Source organism: Falco rusticolus, chromosome 14, assembly GCF_015220075.1.
Source record: "Falco rusticolus isolate bFalRus1 chromosome 14, bFalRus1.pri, whole genome shotgun sequence".
NCBI lineage: Eukaryota > Metazoa > Chordata > Aves > Falconiformes > Falconidae > Falco > Falco rusticolus.
The window spans coordinates 15,552,998-15,574,397 of record NC_051200.1 but is presented as its reverse complement, the minus strand read 5'-3'; the positions used below and the strand labels follow the sequence as shown (position 1 = coordinate 15,574,397).

The 21,400-nt window shown below is 42.6% G+C and overlaps 2 protein-coding genes across 14 annotated transcripts in view; one reads left to right on the top strand and one right to left on the bottom strand.

Annotated features, from left to right (window-relative positions):
• MAP7D3 (MAP7 domain containing 3) overlaps positions 1-14,050 on the top strand; it is a 45,679-nt gene extending 31,629 nt beyond the window's left edge. For 7 of the 11 annotated variants that reach the window (XM_037407778.1, XM_037407775.1, XM_037407773.1 and 4 more), the window contains 10 exons: positions 686-831; positions 1,201-1,331; positions 1,910-2,154; positions 6,606-6,741; positions 7,861-8,041; positions 9,177-9,281; positions 9,547-9,600; positions 10,378-10,471; positions 10,917-11,115; positions 12,227-14,050. In XM_037407778.1, coding sequence (XP_037263675.1) covers positions 686-831; positions 1,201-1,331; positions 1,910-2,154; positions 6,606-6,741; positions 7,861-8,041; positions 9,177-9,281; positions 9,547-9,600; positions 10,378-10,471; positions 10,917-11,115; positions 12,227-12,536 — 1,601 coding nt within the window. In that variant the 3' untranslated portion in view covers positions 12,537-14,050. The remainder of the gene's footprint in view (positions 1-685; positions 832-1,200; positions 1,332-1,909; positions 2,155-6,605; positions 6,742-7,860; positions 8,042-9,176; positions 9,282-9,546; positions 9,601-10,377; positions 10,472-10,916; positions 11,116-12,226) is intronic. The other 4 variants (XM_037407776.1, XM_037407774.1, XM_037407782.1 and 1 more) reach the window with 2 other exon arrangements.
• A 2,053-nt stretch (positions 14,051-16,103) lies between these two features.
• The window catches only part of FHL1 (four and a half LIM domains 1), a 33,026-nt gene continuing 27,729 nt past the window's right edge, over positions 16,104-21,400 (bottom strand). For 2 of the 3 annotated variants that reach the window (XM_037407785.1, XM_037407783.1), the window contains exons 2-6: positions 20,110-20,291; positions 19,236-19,413; positions 18,610-18,779; positions 17,849-18,035; positions 16,104-17,092 (exon numbers count right to left, since the gene is read on the bottom strand). In XM_037407785.1, coding sequence (XP_037263682.1) covers positions 16,935-17,092; positions 17,849-18,035; positions 18,610-18,779; positions 19,236-19,413; positions 20,110-20,265 — 849 coding nt within the window. In that variant the 5' untranslated portion in view covers positions 20,266-20,291 and the 3' untranslated portion in view covers positions 16,104-16,934. The remainder of the gene's footprint in view (positions 17,093-17,848; positions 18,036-18,609; positions 18,780-19,235; positions 19,414-20,109; positions 20,292-21,400) is intronic. The other variant, XM_037407784.1, reaches the window with a different exon arrangement.

Below are 21,400 nucleotides of genomic sequence, written 5' to 3'. Positions count from 1 at the left end.
TGAAGAGATTGACGCTTCAGGTAGGAAAAGTACTTTAGTTTAACAGTTGACCTTTTTCTCCTGATAGGTTTCCTTTACACCACCTATTTTGATTTGTTAATGTGGATAAAGGGCACACACAGTAATAAAGAGGTCAGAGAGGGAAAGTAGAATAAAATAATATCGCACAAATGCTTATTTCACCACAGAAGTTTGTAAAGTAATGCTCACGTTCCTAATGTAATTCTGCTTTATAAATACTCTTTGAAAAGAAGGAAGATTTCCTCCTTAAGTATGAGGGAAGCACGCTTAAAATTTGAACCTGTCATGAGGAACTTGTAAAGAAAGATGCTAAGCCATTAAAACTCAAGTATTTGGGATTAGATGCAGCTTAACTAAAATTGAAGTAACACTGGTGTATTGCAAATTCAGGCATTTTTTGGAAAAGCATTTTATTTTTATCTGCTCCAGACTGCTGCTTTCAGAATGGTTTTATTCTTGGTGCTGTTGCTTCCAAAGTACTAATCGTGTGGTGGTGGTGTCTGTGTCCGTGACCCATTGCAACGTGCACTGCCTGTGGTGTTTCTCTGTACAGTTTCTAACACACACAATCTTTCTTTCTCTCTTTCTCCCTCTTCCTTTTCTCCTGTTCTTATGCTGTGCACTTGGTTCTCGTTTTGTCTTGTCAAATTCCTAACTTTTATAGAATCTCACCTCTGTCCTCGTTCAGCTTCAGCCAGTTCCATCAGTTCCCCAGTCCCAACTCCTAAAGTGCCCGTGCGCAGCCGTAGCATCGACAGATTGAAGTCCTCTGTATCTTCATCTGATGCAAGTTCACCAGATTCAACCCAGGTTTGTTGAAAATCCACAGGAATTAGGTTTGTATTAACTGGGGGAGATTTGAAACGGCTCAGGATGGAATCCTGTTTCAGCAGTTTCCTTGTTTATTGAAATGTTCAATAGCCTTTGCTTAAAAAACACATATTGAAATCCAGTTGGGATTTTCGTGGTCCTTGATCTCTCTGGTGTCATAAAGGCATATTGTTTGCTGCTTATGGTTCCCAAAGTTTAATTTAGGTAAACGTACTAACTGGGTCTGAGTTTTGGAACATAAAAGAAATGTACATCTTGTTGAGAAGTTGTGTGTGTGTTGGGGTGGTGGCTCCTCTATCTGTAATGTATTCTAGAGAGTGAGCATGGTTTTGGTTTTATGTATCTTAGAAATCAGAGACAGAAAAACCGTCCCCAGGTTCTGGTTTAAGACGCCCTCCCTCACCATCTGTGTCTGCCCGTAGAAGATCCCCCTCTCCTGCTAATTTGGTGAAGCGTCCTCCATCACCTTCTACAGTTAGGTGAGCATCCAGGCTAAGTATCTGCTTTTATTCAGAACAAAATGAAGTTTAGTTCCTATCTCGACAGCTGTGCTGTTAGAGTTTGGATGAGTTACACTATGCCGTGTTTATATGCATAAGGACTTCATTTTTGGTCCGATTTCCCTTTTCCACGGTAGGGATACAGCTCTTACTTGAACCTTTGTCTCTTCTGTGCAGACAAAATACACCCTCGTTTTCTGTACAGACTGTGCACTAAAACGAACAGGAAGCACGTGAGCTTCAGAATAAGCTGATCTGTCTGTATTAGTAGGAAATTTCTTGGATTGGAATTGCAGGGTTCATCCTTGCTGTGGAGTAAATGGGGGTCTAGGCTACCAGACCTGTTTTGATGTTAGCCCACAAGTAGTGAGTCCAGGTGCCCAGGGTATATTGGCATCCTGTATTTGATTTTTTTGTGAGGAAGGCACCAGTAGTCTGTGGGTGGATTTATTTTTAAAAGCAAGGTATGTAAATGTAAACTAACCAAAGTAGACTGCTGTCCACTGAAAACTGAATTTTTCAGTGTTGGCCCTGAGAAATATTCTTTATTCCAACAGACAGAAGACTCGCCCACCTTCACCTAGCATGTCAAAACAAAGGCCACCATCTCCTACTCCAGTCTCTAAATCTGTACCTGTCCAACGTCCACCTCTCACACCAGGTGTTATAAACATTACCAAAAAGAAAACTGAAGCAGAGAGCAAACCAAAGGATAAGAGCACAGAAGGAACAGGACAAGAGCAAGGTGTTTCACCAGCCTTGGACAAGGATGCGGTAGCAGCTAGCACAAAGACCAAAGAAGGTGAGTGTTTCTCAGTGACTCATGCACTTTTATTCAGGACATCTCCAGTGTGTGCTAGGACTGCTGAAATAATTTGTTCGTGAGGCAGACCGCTGGACAGTAGGATGCTTTAAGGCAGAAGCTGTTCATTGCTGATTATTTATACAATAACTTTATGTGGTATGACTTTTGGGAGTGGATTTTAGTGCAGCAGTCAGTTTGTTTGACTTGCAGATTTAAGTCAGGAGCTTTCGATATTACTGCTCGTACTGTAGTTTTAAGAAAAGCAGAAATCCAACCACGGTAGCTGAGGGAGCTACTAGATTAAGTTTGCAATGTCAGTAGTTAAACTATGCAAAGGTCTTTCAGTTCAGTTGGTAGTTCTTAAAATCGCTTGTGTAGAGACCTGCTTGGAGGAAGAAATCAGCTACTGCTGCATCACAGGCTGAGGGCCAATTTTCACAGAGCTAGAAGGCTGCCTCCGTTTCAGTTCCAGTGAATGTATAGTCAGTGCTGCCTCAGGAAAAAGTGGTCAGTTCACAGGTCACACTGAGAAATTATGATGGTGTATTAAGGAGAGCCATATACATAAGCAATTAGTCTCCTAGTCCTCTTCATTGTGCCAAGTAAGCACAGCCTCCATCCCTCTTACCGGAAGAATGCCATCTGCCATCTCCAGAACAGAATCTAGGAGAGCCTTCTGATGAGGTCTGACAGGCACTTCTCTGTGGAGAAGGACTTAGGGGAGACTTAACAGGAAAAGGAGGGATCTCTGGAATTTAAGCTACAGCCGGTGGGCAGTGCTGGGGGTGAAAATCCTTCAGACGCAAGGTAAGTGGGAACATATGCTTGCTGCACGTTACCGCATGTACGGTTCCTGTTGTGCATTCCTCAGCTGCTGCAGTTGTCTGTTATTTCTGAGGCTCTTCCTCGCACTGCTCAATGTTGGATGTGAAATAGTCAGCTGAAGAACTCATGTGTGGTACAGTTCTTCGAGCATGTGTTCCTCTAGAAGGAAGCCTGGATGTCATCGTCAAATGTGGATGTTTGTATGAAGTTGCACATCAGTCTTCAGTGTCACGTCATTTATCTTCACAGTCAGAATGTCTGTCCCTCGATGCGTTACTGTGATAAATGTCTTGCATGCCTCAGAGGGGGCATAATCAATTGTGATCAGCGTTGTCGATTGGTTGAAATCTCCGTTACAATGTGTCCTATTTCTGTAGCTTCCAGTTGTTCTGGAACAAGAACACCTGTCCTTGTTCTTTGGATGCCTCACCCGTCTCCTCTCTACACTGACTTCTGGAACTGTATTAACCTAGTTTATCTGATTCCACTTTATTCTATTGCTAATCTGCAAGCTAGTCATCTTTGTAGTGACTCATACTGGAGCTGGGCGAAGCTATTTTTCTTTGACGCATGAAAGATAAGGAAAACAGTGGACATGTTCTTCAACATAGAGATGATTTAATTTATGTCTTTGAATGTTTTGGTACACTGCAATATTGCTAAGTGAGGCAAAAGTCTTTGTTCTTAAAAAAAAAAAAAAAAAAGCTTTCAGTTTTCAAAGCAATTTTCATTTTACACATCCGTGTAGGCAACTCACCCTGTAAGTTGGTGCAATACCATATTCCAGACAGCTTCTGAAGTCAGAGTGCACCAGTGAATGGCATGAGGCAAATCAGTCTCTGGGTCTTGTAGGTTCAGCCTTATTTTAGCTTTGTGCACCTTTATCTTCATACCATCTCTTCTCCTTCAAGTTGAACTTGATTGCCCATTGTTGACAGACAGCAATCAAGTTTTTGTCTCGGTTTTTGTGTCTTCTTACTAAAATATACTGTTCTGCAGTAAAACACTTTTTATTTTTCAGTGACTTGGAGCAGTTGTCATTTCTGGCAGCAGCCTTTCGCAGCTTCTCTGAGAGTTAAAAGGCTTGTTTCAACTTAAAGCATAAGAAGTGCTCCTTCATGAGCTCTCACCTTATGCATGATGATAGGTAATAAACTATCATGGAGCCTCACATTTTTGTATCTGGGTAGCGAAGGCTTTGGAATATGATCCCTAGATTAATTGTGAATAAATGGCTTGCCTAGAAATGTGTTCGAATCTTCCCACCATCCAACTAACAGTACATTTCACAATTGTTCTGAGATACTTCTCTTGCCTGTTTCCCTCTTCCCCCTTCCTCACCAAAAAGTTCCTGGAGAAAAAGACCATTCTTATCAGGAATGGCAGTGGGAGTATAAGGAAGATAGAGCTGAGTGTAAAATGCTGGAAGAATCTTCTTAAGGCATGTTAGTGATCATGTTGGGAAGTCCCATGTCCTTACCTATGGAAACAGACTGTACAAGGGGTGCATGGACACAGAAGCACTATTGAAGTAACCCTATGGAAAACATCAGCAAAGCTTCAAAAGTGAAAATGCAGTGCGAAGGTCCCCCAGAGACCTGACATCTCCTACCCTTTCTTTTTATGCCCCCTGTTCTTTCCATATCTGCGGTGTTCTGAAATTGTGACTAATTCTCTTCTATCATTTTCAATACCAGATATTCATCGTCTTTCAATCTGTCATTATCACATTATAACCCTATAACCTAAAAGCCTAAAACCTTTAGGGCTTCTTGCTAAGGATTAAGTTGTCTTATTTAGGTTCAGTTTTGAGTTCCATTTAGATTGAACCTGACATTAAATGTCAACAAATTTTCATACACCTGAGATTCCAGTAGCATTAAAATAGGAGGACCACTGCATGGGTTGCTGTGCAGGTGCACAGTAGAAGATGGCCTGTGCTGTAAAAAGTGACTAGTCTAAACTGGCAAGACATTCAAGAGGTAGAGGGGAAGAAAGGCTTCTTGATTTCTTCACGGTTGTATACTGGCAGCACTAAATGAAACCTCCCTACTTTAAATTAAAAAAAATGCAGAATATAGGAGGAAAAGCACGTGCAAGTCATGAGCGGGCGGATCCTGCTAATGGTCCTTGTAACCGCAGAGTGGTCTGTCCTGCTCAGGGAGGAAGATTCCTTTTGACTGAGTTCAAATTTGGAACTGTCGTGGCTTATTCTTGTTTATACCAAAGTGACTGCATTTTTGCCCAAATCAGAAGCAATGCATGTTCTGGGGACATGCTTCTTTTTCAGCATGGATAAATCTAAATATTAGAAAACTTCTCTGTGACTGCACTCCCATCAGTGCTGGAATGCTTTTCCTAGGACTGCAGGAGCAATTTTTATGCACGAAACAGTGCCGTGATTCAGCTGCTGAGGGTTCACTCTGTGTAATTATGCCCTACAGCTGCAAGCAGTGATTACGTGTCCATGGGGCTTAAGCAGCTTTTCAGGTATTTAAAGTTCGTAATGATGGCATTGTGTTTTGAATTGATTTGTCTTTAGGTCGGAAGCAAAATAACCAACCAAACCCTGATGTCATTGTTCATTAAGATTACCTTGACTTGAAGGCTTTATAAATGTTAAGCAAACATCTAAGTGCTGATTTGTGAAATATCAGAAGGAAGGGCAGGCTCTCACCAACACTATGATGCCGTTGCTCTACGGACATCAAGAGCAAATCTTTAAATATCGAGATGCTGAGTTCTTAAGTTACATTCAAACAGTAATATTTCTAGAGTGGGAATAACTGATAAAAATCAGAGTTCTTTCAATATACATTGAGAGCCACTGGATGACAAGGAGTGTTGTTTTTTCCCTAATGTTAATTTATAATAATAGTATCTCTGATGTTCCGACACCGTAACACCAGGCAGGACATGAAGAAACATAAGCTGCAGGACTGTCAAATATCTACTAACTTAGTGGCTGGAGCTGTTTTAATCTCCATGTAAATTGGAAATTGATTTGTTGCTAAAATGTGTAGAAATACGGTATTACTGAAGTCATCAGTATGTGCCTTCAGGGCCAGATAAAATGGTGATTATTTGCACCATAAGATACTCTATAAATATAAAGGCATGAATATTAATGTTATGAAACGAGAAATCAAAAAAAACTAGTATTTCTTCTTTAGGGCTATGTGTGTTCAGTTTTTTTAGAAGGTAGATATGTGTACGAAGTTAAGTGTATATCCTAAAGCAGGTTTGGTTTTGTGGGGTTTTTTTCGTTTTTTTTAAATGTTTTTAAGTGTTATGGAATAAATATCTCTTTTCAGAATCGTGTTTCTAAGTACCGTGGGAACTGGAGAATAACTTATCGCCTGGAATATGACTGGATCAGTGTGGCTGAAATGAGTTGGGTTTATTTCAGTGTCAGTGAGATGTTGTGGCTCTCATCTCTTTAGGACTCCCCTTTGGCTCTTGTGGGCCGTTAGATCCAGGGCATATTCACTGAGTGACGAGTACTGATCAAAAAGATAGTGGGTGAGCTGGGCAGAGGAAAGATCCCACCTCATAGTGATAATGTCTTTCTTAATTTTAAGTTACTAGGGCTTTTTAACATCAGTTTCTTTTAACCTTTGCAGAATCAGGTAGCAAAACAGTAGCAGGGACCACCACAGCTGAAGAAGCTGCTAAAATCTTGGCAGAGAAACGACGTCTAGCACGGGAGCAAAGAGAGCGTGAAGACCAAGAAAGAATTCAGAGACAGGAAGAGGAAAGGTAACAATTCAGGAGAAGGAAGGGGTGCTTTCAGTGGTGGGGTCTGCTTGGAGTGGACGCTATGGCTGTACATGTTTCCTAAGATTTACAGAAACTTAAATTTAAGCTTAATGCAGTTCCTGAAGCAGAGACGGGCACTACACCATCAGAGTTGGGACAGGTTGCTGTGTGTATCGTTAATCTGTATCTCAGTAGATATGTAACGCATGATCCCTGTGCAAATCACAGCTGTTTTTTCCTTCCAGTCACCACTGGTGCTTCTATTTCAAAACTAGAGTGTGCTTTTTACACCACTTTGTGTTTGGTTTGTGTGTGTTTGTCTTGAAGTAGTCAGCCTCTATGTATTGAACTTTCCATTGAACTCGGGCAGGTAGTTTGATGGTACATTACACCTCCTGTTAGTGAGCCAAAATCTGGATCAGAAATGGTGCAGCCAAGTAATTCAAAGTAAGATACCACTGTGCGTTTGGTTCACTACATAGAAGTTGTTAAAATAAATTATTAACTTTGTGCTGACTAACTTTATTCCAGATCAGGGTTCACCTGTCTGTGCTTCTGTGAATGCAATGGAACATCAGATTGTTGACTGTTTCCACTCATAGGTCTAAAACTGTCATAAATTTGCATATAGTCTGCTATAGATGTTTTATCAGAAACATGTCATCAGATCTGTTGTGCATGTCTGCGTGATCTGGAGCGTACACCTCCAGTATATCTCCGGAATTCAGACTATAGAAGAAACAGTCTTTTAGGAAATCCAACTGGATTTGGTTGGCAGGTGATTAAAAGCCTCATTCATGTCATGGATGCAGGTGGCATTTATTAGATAGTTGTCATTTAATCCAGTTCTCAGTCAGTCGGTGCAACCAGCCTTGGTCTTGACTTACTTGGCAAAGAACGTTTATGTAGTTGTAGAGACTTTCTTCCAAGTTATTCTGCTTTTTCCTTTGACTGGTCTGGGTGGTGGCATTTGTAAATCCACACCAGGAAGTATCTTTATGCAGGTTTTTTGTGATTGGATAACTTAAAACTTTCTTGCTTTCCTCATCTGTCTCATGTGCATACACACTTGTAAAGAAACGAATACCCAGTCGGTAATCTGTGTCTTGGAAACACTAGAATCAGAGAAGAAGAAATGGCCAAGAGAGCAACTGAGGAGAAGGCACGACGGGAGGAGGAGTTCCGCAAGCAGGAGGAAGAAAAGAGACTGGCTTATGAAGAGCAACAAAGACAGGCTGAAGAAGAGAGGATCCGCCGGGAACAGGAAGAGCAGGAAAAACTCGCAGAGCTTCAACACCAGGTCTGCTTATCTGTAGGCTCCAACTGTGTTCCTCACACAAGCTGCTGACATGTTTTCGAGGGGGTTGTCTTTGATTTTTCTTCACAGAACAGTTTTGACAAATCTTTGTCAGGAATGATGTAAAGCAGAGTTCATCCTGTCTGAGATGGATTTCAGAATGTCTTGAAGTCCTTTCCTTGCCCTAGTCTATGTTGTGGGGTTGGTTTTTTCCAGCATTTAATAAATTCATGTGCGGGGCAGAAGCATATTTTGGAAAATTTTTTTGCCATCTGGGATGCTATTTTGCATATGTAAAGTATTTGTACTGAGCCCACTTCACCAGCTTACTGCTACGGATTATAAAGAAGGGGTCTGTCTGGAAAGTCATTTGGCTTGCTCTGATTTCTTTAAGAGAAAGATCGGTAGTGTTTCGGAGTCCATTTTTCTGGTTACTAGTTTTCTACGGCTGCTGTCTGTGTACTTTACAAAGGCATCCTTCCAGCTGAAGGAAGCTGTTTTGCAGAAAGTGGACTTTCTTTAAATGAGACTAATTTTGAAAATAAAAGCAGATTACATTCTTTGTGTTAAAAGAGCTGTATCTTACGGATACCATTGACATGGGTCTGAACATTTCTTTAAAAGCTTATTTAGGTTTATAACAGTTACTCAGAGTGTTAACTATGCTCCTGTCGTCTTTCCAGTCATACTGGAACAGTTCTTCCAGTGTAGAAGGAACAGAAGATACTCAGCACCAAGTATCTTGGTAGTAATACCTGACTGCCAAGGCTTCTAAGTTAATCGTGCCACATTTGGAATTCAATTGCGGTCTAGTTTATAAATTTTCCTTAGACAAATCTTCGTCCTGAAGTATAGTTTGAATCCTGAGTAGTTCAACAACATTCAAAAAATTTGCATAATGACAGTATAGCCTTGTGCATAGTTTTTCTTTTCAGATCAGTTTCTGAATGTCGTAGTAATATATATTTCATGTCAGTAGCTGGGTAGTTGGCATTTAGCTGCAATGTATGGTTAATATTAATAGCGGTTGTCTGGTGTTCCTGTCTGTGTTGAACCAGAATTTCTGTAACAGCTCTGCTTTTCACTTTTGAGAAGGAGTTGTGCACTGGGTGCTTTCTTCTTTTTGTCCTACCTTCAGAGAGAAGAAGCTGAAGCAAAAGCTCAAGAAGAGGCTGAAAGACAGCGGCTGGAAAGAGAGAGAATTATGCAGCAAAATATGCAGGAAAGGCTTGAAAGAAAAAAGGTACGCTGTTTTGAAAGCGGGGAGTTTCTCAGCCTGGCATAGTGGTTGAAGTGTTAAACTGCACAGGCAAATGGTCTCAGATGCATTTAATTAGAAGTAGTGCGTATGTTTTAAAAAAAGCTGAATCTAGCTTGTAAGCTTTAAAAACAGTGAATAAAGTAGTAAATTTATGAAATATGAAAATTTATTGTGATGAAAATTTAAACGAGGATCCTGAAATACAAAGCTCTCTATGTCATTTTAAATATTTTCCCTGTTTTAACAGAGAATCGAAGAAATTATGAAAAGAACACGAAAATCAGATCAAAATGAATCCAAGGTACTTTTTTGTTTGGATCTTTATGACAGAATAGGCCCTTCCCAGAGAAGGCTTTGCCTTGTATCGTGTCTTCCTCTGTTACCCTTACACAAACTGGCTTCCACGTGAAGTGCAAAGTTCTGGTGCACCAGAATAATTCTCAGTAGCTTCCCATTGCACACACATTCTTCTGCTTTGCTTGTTCTGACAAAAAAAATCTTTGATGCATTTTTGTTCAAGGCATATAGAAACAATGTGATCCGGCGTTACCACTTGCAGGTTGGTTTAAAAAAACCCACCGGGTAGTAAACCGTATGCATTCTACTGGGGCTATTTTTCCCCAGAAAACTTCAGTTCCTGGCTTTACCTGTTTGCTTAAAGCAAGTCTTGCATGCCCCTTGGATTGCTACAGTAAATGGGATATATTTTTGTTAGTGACCTAGAGTTTGTGGTAAATTATGTATATATTGAGGAATAGTTGTTCTTCTCCGAACATTTGAAGACCCAAGTCTTCATATAGCTGAAAATCATAAATATTTAGCACATACCTTGGAGAAATGAGGGGGAAAGGAACTCAGGAATAGTTCATAGGTAGGTGATAGAAGTGGGTCCCACACGTTTACGGGCCCTGACTCAGCAGAGTGTGTGTCGCTGGGTGACCTGATCGTCTGTTAGCCGTTGGGCTAGTGTGGCCTTACTGCTGGGCACGGAACAGTCCTGTGTGGGAGCTGTGATTTCACCAATTTGTGGAACACTGGAGGGTAGTGACTTATTTCAAATAACTCTCTGGCAATTCAGTTGCAGAATGAAGGGAAGTCTGCCTCTGAGGCTATGGAAGGAGAGGATATTGAAGAGGAGGAAGAGTTGGGTCTTGAGAAGCCTGATCAACAAGGTAAGGAAACTTGATCAAAAGTCAGGTCTACGTGGCCGTCAGTGTCTCAGTGATGTTTAAGCATTGTTAAAAAAGTCGCTCATGTAATAGCGATGTGATGGTCTGAGACGCAAGTCCCAGGAATGCTAGGGGGGCTCTCTGCTTTAACAGAGTAGATCATTGCCTGTTCTGTACCACAAGAGACAGTCAAAATGATTACAGAAATAATTTGAGTGTGAAATGAAGGCAGAATGCTTTCATTTTACAAGTGTATTTTTAAAGATGGAAAACACATTTCATGTCATTATAGGCAGCTTGTCTGTAGAGAAATGGATCTGTTGAAGCCAAGTGCCTCGAGTTTTGGCTAGGAAAGGTCATTTTGGCACTTGTATTTTATTCATTTAGAATAGCAATTCTGTTACTGAGGATTTATTTATTTATTTTCTTTCTTCCCCCCCCCTTTCAGGAAAGCTAAATGGCGTTGACTTACTTGAGGAAGCCAAGGGGGAGGCAGAGGGTTGTTTAGAGACCACGCATAGTTTGAACTCTACAGAATCTGAGGAACAAGATGTGTCAGAGTTGAAGGCCAGTGAAGTGTTTATGAATGGAGGCGATTTGAAAAGTGATGAGGGGTCTTTACTTGTTACTGAATTAAAGGATTCCAGGTGAGTCTATGTGGGTGGCTGCTTTACTGTCAGATCAATTACACAAGAAATCTCTCTCAGTTTAAATTAAATTTAGTGCCGTATGTAGCATTGCCTCAAATTTTGCGCCCCGCTAGCTTTGTGGTATTTCTCTGGCTTGCTCCAGGCATGTGGTGTGTGCATGCTGTCAGTTTATGGCTTCACACGGAGGCAGTTAGTTCAGGAGAATTGTTTAGATGGCACCGTGTTAACAGTACTGGCTTTGCTAAGAAGTGAGACCCACAGCCAGCAACATGGCAGTGTTATTTATAAAGAATGGTATTGGCTTGAAATATTTTCCCTTGCAATGGCTAGTGGTTCTCTTCATTAACAAACATTAAACACGAGGGAGAGGAACAACACTGAAAAGGAAGAATAACCTAAAAAAAGCTCTAGAACAGTTCCAGTTGCACTGAAACACCAGATACAACACAAAAGTCTCCCTTAATGGGATTTTTTTTTTTTAGTCTTTCAAATTTTATTTTTTTGAATATAAAGCATTTCCGTCTACTACTGGAAAATCTGTCCTCTGATGCTTGCTCCATTTGCTCATCTAAATGCTAATCATTTAGCACTGTGAACTCTTCTTTTTAAAGTGAAGGTGAATTAATACCGTTCCTCCAGTCATGGAATATAGACATTGTCATGGTTTTTTAAGAACGAATGAAAATTGATCACTCTGATTTAGGTTTAGGTTTTGAGTCCATTTTAAATATTGCTAGTCTTCTGAGGCTCGGTTTTGTGTTTAAAAAAGTCCTAGCTGGAGAAGAAAGGAAAAGCGCACAGTACTGAAATAGGAGATTTAATGGTGCAGGACTTTAAAGTTGTTGCTTGCTTCTACCAAATTTCTGGAGCCAGATCTTACCTGAGAGCTATTAGTATAGTAAAGGTGGCTATATGTTGGCGAGTTGTTCTTCCCCGTTGGCTCTTGGAGGTCCTGCATGGCAGATGGAGGAGCTTGTCTGGGAACGCCCTTCAGGATATTCAGTGCTTTGCAAAGTATGCAGACTGCTAATTGGCTGGCCTGTAATCAAGCTAAAGGTTAAACATGTAGAAATTGTAATACAAGTATCCATTCTCTTTTTTTTTCTAGCCACCCTGCAAAAGAAATGGTTATTGATGACTCAGTGAAGTTGGGTGTTAATGAAGCTGATCGTACAATTGAACTTATCCAGAATCTTAATGGAAAGTCTGGTTCGTGGACTTTTGAGGAGTTTATTGACATTGGAGTACATTCCAAGTCAGCCAAACTAAGCTCGGACAGCATCTCTGCTGGTAACTGTAATCAAAACTTGAATGATGCTGCTACAATACCTTCTAGTCCAAAATTGGCTTTTGAGGAAGATGGTGCAGTGAATTCATTGACCAAACCTATAGATGCTTCATCAGGTAATCCAAGCTGATTTCCCTGTCTGTCTCTTCCTCTGGCTAGGTAATTAACTTCCTTGCATTTTACTCTCCTTGCCTTAACTACGGCTTATTTTCAGGGCACTTTTTCCAATGTGTAGGCTGGAGGGAAGGCTCTTTCTTTAGTGCTTGTAGCTTGAATTCTGTCAAAAGGAGTCACCAACTGATGCCTTTTTAGGGACTTGCTGTAGACAGCAGCTAAGACTTGACATTAGGGCTCTTCCAAAGACAGAGCTGAGCCCCTGTGAAGCTCCTGTATCTCTTACCAGCACTCAAACCCATCTGTTGTATTTTAAGCTTCTTCTGAGATATCTTAAAAAGGCACGTGTTACTTTTGAAGATGCTAACAGTTTAAAAGGTGTCTGATGTAACTCTACAGACAAGACCTTTCCAATCCTATGCGCATTCTGTAACTTTTTGATGCTGACCTGCATGGTCTTACAAGGTCTCTTCAGGCTCTGGCAAGGTATTAGCTGTCCTCTCTACTTACTGTAGAATAGTCTTTCACTTCACTGAGGGGGGTAACACCAACCTTAAATTCCACAGACGGTTGTGTTACATTGTGGGAGGAGTAAGAAAGCTGCATACAAAATATACCGAATTTTTTGAAAGAAGCGGGGCTGCATCTGAAGCCACGTATACTTGAGAAGCCGAACCCTGATGCAGTACAGCATAGCATGTCAGAGAGGCTTCGGTAAGGTAGTTTCTGTAAGACTGAACTTGTCTGGTGTTGGAGCTAAACCCCAAATGGACATACTCACAGCAGGAGATCTCTTTCCGTGAGGTAAATGGCTGTGTGAACAGTTGAAATGAATGGTAGTGGAAAAAAACAAGACTTGCTCTCCACATTTTCTTTAAATGATGTGTAGCACTTTTGTTGATTAAAGTGTAGCACTTTTCTAGACTGAACTGTTTCCCGAGTCTCCTCTGTCACTCTGCGTCTTGTGAATTTTAGTCCCATGGACATAGCCTTATCGAGACTTTCCTTGAGGACACGACTAACCGGGGCCATGGTAATGGACAGATTTAATGTGACACTGCTGATCACGTTTTGTTCTGATCAAAATAATTAACTTTTTAGTGAAGAAAGTGTTGCCTTTTAATTTTGAACTTGAAAATGTTTAGACATTTAAATGTTTAGACCATGTTATGGTTTAAGAATTCTGTACGTAACTTTGAAAACTAATAATTGTATATAAAAAAAGAAAAGCTACTGCACTGATTTTTGAGCCGTAAGTAACCAAGTGGTTCTGTGCTCACTCACTGGATGTAGATTCTGACAGCGATGATAGACATATGTGGCATACACACAGTTATGATGGCTAAATGTTTTCTTCTCTTTGCTCTTTGGACAGAACTGTGAACACTAGAGACCTGGAAATATGATTGCACTTCAGTAATCCAGTGTTTTATCAAGTATCGAAGGCCTTGTTTTGAAAAGCTGCTTGTTTACCTTTATCCATCTTCAAGTTTGCAAAAAAAACAAAAAAAAACAAAAAAAAAACCAAACCACCAGGGGAGGGATGACAGACTTCTAATTTGCACCTTGAAACCTTTCAGGGAATCTACTGTGCTGATGTTCCTTTTCCATTCGTTTAGCTAATTGTTAGAGAAGATGTCATTGTTCAGATATCACTTGTTTCCCTTTTACAGACTTTACAGTAGCCCATTAGAGTCTATTCGTGTCGGTATCGTGTACAGCAGCATGCCACTGGAGGCTCCCCACTTAGCTACTGGCCAGGTTTTGCATATTCCTGAGATGGCACTTGATGAAACAGAAGACTCGTTAAGTGTGTGTTAAAGCTGCTCTTGCTTGTTGGTTCTTGTTCTATTTAAAAATGGAAAATTAAGTATCTTCGGTTTTGAATGGAGAAGAAAAATTGCCAGTTTTCTAATGTGATAAGATTGGCAGTTTCAAAATGCAGTATTGTACCATCACTAAAATGTTTTAATCTATTGGCAGACATCAAAACGTTCTACAGCATGTGCACTAATATATTACCAAAATGTTGAGTACCTAGATGTGTCTGTCACAGTGCAGTTCAACATGTCACGCTTTTAAAAATGTTTTCTTTTTGAATTACTTATTTAAATATATCTACACTTACAGAAGTATTATTTTATTGTGTACATAACAGTATTAGACCACTGAAGTCATGTTTTGTTCATGTTAATTATTCTAAGTGTTCTTGTTCTAGCTTTGTAACGGTGGCTGCAAGCTGCATATGTATCTCCCTTCTCCTAAAGCCTGCATTAAGTAATCTATTTAACCTAAACTTGCCTGCTCTTTACAGCATGAAGAGATTAACTAAGCGTCTTCTGAAAATTGCTACTAAAAGTAATAATGCGGTTTTGTTCTTATGTCTCCTGTAACAGATATATTGGATAAGTGATTACTTTAAAGAATAGATGTCTCAAATCCTGCTAAAAACCATTGGCTGATACTTCAGGTCAAATGAATCATCCAAATGGCAGCTGTGTTTTCAGTGGTTAAATGCAAATGGTTTTGCTGGAACTAAACGTGTTCTTTCCTGGACATCGCAGTTACAATAGGAAACCCTCAACCCTCTTACTCTTGCTGTTCGCTATTCAGAATACAGTAGAACTGTTTTAGACTTTAGAGCAGTGCCTTAGGTAAAAGGAAAAATGTATTTTTGTATGATAGCTCTTTCATTCTGGCAGAGACAATCATTCTAACAAAAAAATGCCAATATTTTTTTTTCTGTGCTGATGATATTTGTTGGATGGTCTGTTACAGCTCTATGTAAATATGTGCGCACTGTTAAATAAACTTTGCATTCGAACAATGCTTTATTTCTGTAATGCTAAACATTACCTTACTAGGAGTCTCCAACCCCTTGCCATGCTGACCTGCTTTGAGATGTACTCTGGTACTGCTCTAACTGCTCCACATTGCAGATTCCCAGAACTAGCAGCCTCTTTGGCAGCTGCGTTTGTGTGGCTGGGAAGGTATTTGTACTAACACCTTCAGACCTTGCTGCGTTTGTATATGCCGATGATGTGTTCATAACTGTTGAATTCTTTAACTTGCTTTTCACCGTAAGCCTTTGCCTTGTAGTACCAGCTTCTTTTTGTTCTAACGGTAAGTGGAGCAGTGACTATCTGCCTGCCTTTTGTTTTTCTTGCAAGGGTTCTTTGTTTCAGAGAGGTGCTTGTGAACAAAAGGGAATGACTGGAACAGCATCCAGTTGGTAGCCGTTTCTGTATTTCACAACTGTAGGGAAAAAAACCCCTTAAACCAGTGTTTGGTTTGCTGAAGGGTAGTAGATTGTGTATGGACAGTGGCTGTACATATGTTCTCCAAAGGGCTTTTTCACACAAGCTGTTCCTGGCAGATGGTCCCATGTCAGTTATATATTAAAAAAAATGAATTAGTTTATGGAAATTGTTGCTTTGGTCCTCAGCTATTTAAGGGTGCTATGGCAGAACAGCTGACTTCTTGCTTTGCCGGTTTCAGTGTATGAGAGTTGATATCAGCAGCTCAGCCATAAGAGGTGTCAGTCGTGTAAGACGGCAAAATGAAAAAACAGTTTTCCAGACTGTAGGACTCCAAGTAGGCACTACTCTCACTTTTATTAAATGGTAAGTCATACATTGACATGATAGGAGAGCTATTTTTAAGGCACTTCTAAATGCATATGCATTTTGTTGTAGTTGAAAGTTTTGTTGTAGTTGAAAGATTTACTACTTATTAATGGATTAATAATTGTATGTAGGCAGCCTCATTTAAACAATGATACAAAAGAAGCTGATGCGCAAACCATGCGGAAATCAAGACTAAAACAATTTTATGGAAACTTAACTAAAGCTGAGTCATCCTACCAAAACACTGTTATATGTAAAATGAAGCCGTTCCATACACGTGGTGCAATTTGGTATGGTAGGGTAAGCTAAAGTACGTGTTACTGAGCTGCTGTTAATGGTGTGATGTACGTAATGTACCTGTGCTTGTAAAAGCACAATAACGGATCTGTTTGATCCTGGGTGCAATCTTTACATCGCTGAGGTGCATGCCTTGTCAAACCCACTTCATTTAAGTGCCAAGCTTAAACGGATACCAGACAAGTTTTAAACTAGCTTTGGTTTAGTTTAAGCCACACGCAGATTATGGAGATCTCTAATGCTAAATCTAACGGCATTTCAGGCTTTTACACGAAGAGTTATTTGGAAACAAAGTTAGATTTTTGCAACGCTACATGCTTTTGTACTGCAGGAGCTTCAGAAGTCAAACCAAGTGTATTGAAGCTACTTTAGTTTTTGTACTAAAATGGAAGAAGTTAAAATCATTAACATGCAAAAACCTGCTCCTTTACCAGGACTGCTTTGGAAAGCAGGGCTCTAACATCCATTTTACAGCAGTTGCTGTCTGCTCGTTACAGTCGTTTGGGACACTCAGCACAGTAAATTTTTCCATTATGGCAAACAAAGCGCTTGTTGGCCAGACCACGGGCACACTTTGTGCATTTGAAACAATAATCGTGCCAGGATTCATCTTCGTAGTTAACCACACTGGTTCCTCTTCCAAATCCTGCTAGGAGAGAAAACAATTATAGGACGGCGATAGTAGCTTTTCCCTTGGCTGGGTTAGCCCACCAAACAGCAGATCCCATTCTTACTGGGTCCTGTGCTTCTGTAGTCTTGCAGACCATATTTGCATGCTTAAAATACTAGCCAATATCGCAACTGAACCACATCGTTTGCTGCTCTTAGAGGAACAGGCAGCTTTGCATAAGGCTTGTGTGGCTTGTGTCTCCAATAACATTTGTCCCTTGGATCTTTTTTTCTCCAGGAAACAGTCAAACTGGAGGAAAGATCAAGATGTAGGGCAAGGACAGGTTGGACTAAATGCCCTACCGGTTGGTATGGGCTCGGATCCATGCGCTAAAATGCAGAATGGAATGCGTCGCAGGGGACTGGCAGGATAGTGTGCACATTTCGGGGCACAGCTTTGTAGTCCAGTAACTGCTACTTGTAAGATACATCAGAAGCAAACGTCACTTTGGGGCAATAAACCACTGCTCTTTTTAGACATGAAAGTTGGGAGCCGTTCTAGTCGGAGAAGTTTTGAAGGTGGTAAATTTGAGGTGTGCGAAGAGCTCAGTTACTCAGGCTCCTCCCAGCAAGCGCATGTGGCTTCTGGTGGGATCACATGTGAATTGCTGGGGTTGGACTTTGCGATACTAGACCTGCTTCTGGTGTTAGCAGCCTCTGAGCTGCGTGTCATTGGGGATTGCTGTTCTGACCTTAAGCACCCACTGCCATCAAAGCTGCATTTAATCCAACATACCTGTAATAGGATTCTTGCAGCCAGCACACTTCTTGGCAACACATTCCTTGTAGCATTCGACACAGTAAAACTGATCCTCTACAGCTGTGAAGCGCTTCCCGCCCAGTTGCTTCTTGCAGTTGGAGCAAATGAAACACTCCGAATGCCAAGGCTGTTCCTGGTAAGTGAGGCCTCCAGAAGTGATGGGCTAGAAGGCAAAGAGCAGAGATGCGTTTTATAATTGGGAGGGAGAGAAAGAGAGAGGTGATGCGGGCACGGGATGTAGGGTAAGAGGGTTTTGTCAGGGAGAAGATCTCTTGGAAGTTTTCATTAAAATTAAATAGTGTAGCACGCTAGAGTTCCTCCAGCATGAAATCCTACGTGCCTGGAGCTTTCATAATTTTACCTGCAGTGACTGCAACTTACACAAATCAGTTGCCAAAGTTGTAAACCAGCTATCTTATAAAATAGTGTTGCTGCTTGAAGACACAATACCTACTAGACATAGCTTAAACCATCCCAAAGCACCTACAAGACCAGTGCCCGCTCCGTTTCGGCAGAGCTGCCATCGGCTAACCCTACAGCCCCTGCTCAGGTGCTGTAATGTGCAAGAACCACTAGCTCTCACATTATTATACCACCAGCTGCTTGCACCAGTGTCTCAAGGAAAGAAGCAGTGGTAGAGCTTCAGCATGATAAGCCTACAGGTTTGCTCTCCTAGCTTCCAAAAGATGTGTGAGAGCTAGTTCTGGCAGCTGCCTTTGCAAAGTGGAAGGACTTACGTTCTTGCATTTAGCACAGGTCTTGGCAAACTTGTGCTCATGGCAGGAGACACAGTAGAAGTCATCGCCCTTGGGGAAGAAACTCCCGGATCCAATCACTTGCTTGCACTGGCTGCAGGTGAAACAGTCCTTATGCCAGACCATCTTCTTGTACTCGACATTTTGGTCTCCTACAACAGACAGAAATAACTTGTTACATGGGATTTTGGACTGGTGGCAAGCTCCTCGCTCTGTGCAATGTAACATACCTGTAGGCAAGACCTGTCCATACCTATGCCCAGGATTCAATTGTAACATGGGCAAGGGATGAGTTGTCAGTTGCTGCATCAGACTTTAGCCAGGACCTTCTAGATTTTCTTAAAATATTTGTCAGACATTGTAGCCTAGTAGTAGTTCAGTAGTAGGGTGAACTAGCCATATAAGGGTTAACTGCAAAGCAGCCTTTCAACGCTTGCATAAAATGGACAGGTAAGAGCAAGAGTTAAAACTTGCACCATTTTGTGGCGCTCCAGCCTTCCACCATGATGCCCATACCCCTGACTGCAGCTTCCACAGCGCAATAAACCGCTACGGTTGTGCCCTAGAGCAGAACTTGGCAGTCGTACCCCTGTCACTGGCACCAGTACCTGCAATAATAGGCTTGAAGCAGCCCTTACACCTGGGTGCATCCTCGGTGGCCGTGCAGTTGCTGCACCAAACCTTGTTGTTCTCCCTTAGCATGAAGGGCTCGTTGACCAAGGACGTATAGCACTTGAAGCAGCGGAAGCAGGTGTCATGCCAGTAACGGTTCTTGAAATGCAGCTCCTGAAATGAACAGAAACCGAGTGAGCAATAAGCCCTTCTGTCTTGCTGAGCAACCCTAAACCCAAGCTCCTGTCTCATCAGCAAAGGACAGGTTCCTAAGCATGTCTGCATTCAGTGGCTGGAGGTGCAGCTTGTCTGCAAGCAGCTGGGAGGACATTAAACCAAACCCACTGACAGAATCACATTCACTTCAGAGTTCCAGGGTAGCAGAAGATGCTTTAAACCAACAGCTTTGAGATTTGAAGTTCTGTAAGCGTGAGATTCTCCGGTCATCAAGTTCCCTCTGGTTCAGGTATACGTTATTATTGCCATAAACCTGAAGCAATAAACATCTGACAGACTGACAGAAACCAGACCCCTAGGTTCCTGAGTGTTTCACCCAGATGGGATTTCTGCAAGTCCTGGGCAAGCTGGATTTCCTGCAGTACACTCTTCAGGACAATCCAGCATTTGCCAGCAGCTCACGTGACTGAATCTAGACCCTGAATTTAGCTCTTTGTCAGAAGGAGCCCATCGTGAGCATCCCTACTGCAGTGCTCCAGAACCTCTGGCTCTTTGCCCAAGGAGCACATGGCCCATCAGCCACAGGACTCACACAGAAGCTCGCAAGCAGACCAGAGCCAGGAAAACAAACAGGAGGGTTATCAGCATCTGCCCCATGTCTCCTCATCACCCATTTAACTGCTCAGCCCTCACCTTGGAGTCAGCTCCGATGGGTTTCTTGCACTCAATGCAGGTGTTGGCACAGATCTTCTCAAAGCACTTGACGCAGCAGTGGCGGCCCTCTTTCTGCACGTACTTCTTCCCATGCAGAGGGTCACGGCAGTAGTGGCAGTCAAAGCGCTCCGACATGGTGCCCACAGTGTAACTGCCAGGCCCTGCAGGAGGAGAGAGGGTGACGTTACAGCACGGAAGCCCTGATCACTGCTCCAGCTTCTGGGGAGCTACGCAAATAAGTATCAGGAAGATGGGTCAACAGTGAGCATGTGGTGACATCACACTCCTCCAGGGCTTGTTGGCAGGAAAGCGCCTTCCATGCAAGCACAGTTAGGGGCAATGTTTCATTCGGGCAGGTCAGTGGTTTATAAGACACACAGCTCTACCAACTGCACTGGCATTTTCCAGGTGCCTCCAGCTTGGGTGTATGTTGGGCCAACAAACGCTCGGGGAGGCTGGGTGCAGTAGGCAACCTGGGTTTGGTCACAGCAACCAGAAACTTGTACCCTTGCTAAAGACGGCAGCTGGGATGTCCCGGGTCACACACTGCCATTCAGGACGCAGAAAAAGAAATAACCATGAAGTCTCAGAAAAATGTGGGCTACAGCGTAAGGCCGTATGGGCTGAGTCCTGGCTGTGCCATGGAGCTCAGCAAGGGCAGGGGCTGCTCTGCCTCCTGGACGCGTCTGCTTGCCGCTGCTGTTGGCATGAGCAGTTGTGGTGGGCTGAGCCCGGCTGGGTGCTGGGTGCCCCCCGCTGGGTGCTGGGTGCTCCCCGCTGGGTGCTGGGTGCCCCCCGGGCCGCCCTGTCCCTGCCCTGCTCAGCCGGGCTGGGGGCAGAGACACAGCGAGGGGCTCCTGGGGCGGGATAAGGGCAGGGGGAGATCTCTGGCGCCTGGAGCCCCCCGGCCCCCTCCTGCCCCGGCCTGGGGGCTGCAGGGCTGCTGCTCCCACTTCTCACGCCTCTCGCCATTATTGTTCTTCCACAGGTCATTTCTCCCCCTTCTTAACCGTGTTACCCCAGAGGCGCTGCCACCGTCACTGCTGGGCTCAGCCTGGGCCAGCGGTGGGTCCGTCTCGGAGCCGGCTGGCACGGGCTCCATCGGACATGGGCGAAGCTTCTGGCAGCTTCTCACAGAGCCGCCCCTGCAGCCCCCCCGCTACCAAACCCTCGCCATGCAAACCCAACACAGCAATGCCCTGGTAGCACAAACACGTACAGCTCTCCCGACAGCCATCCAAGACACAAATGTGAAATTTCTGCCCACAGA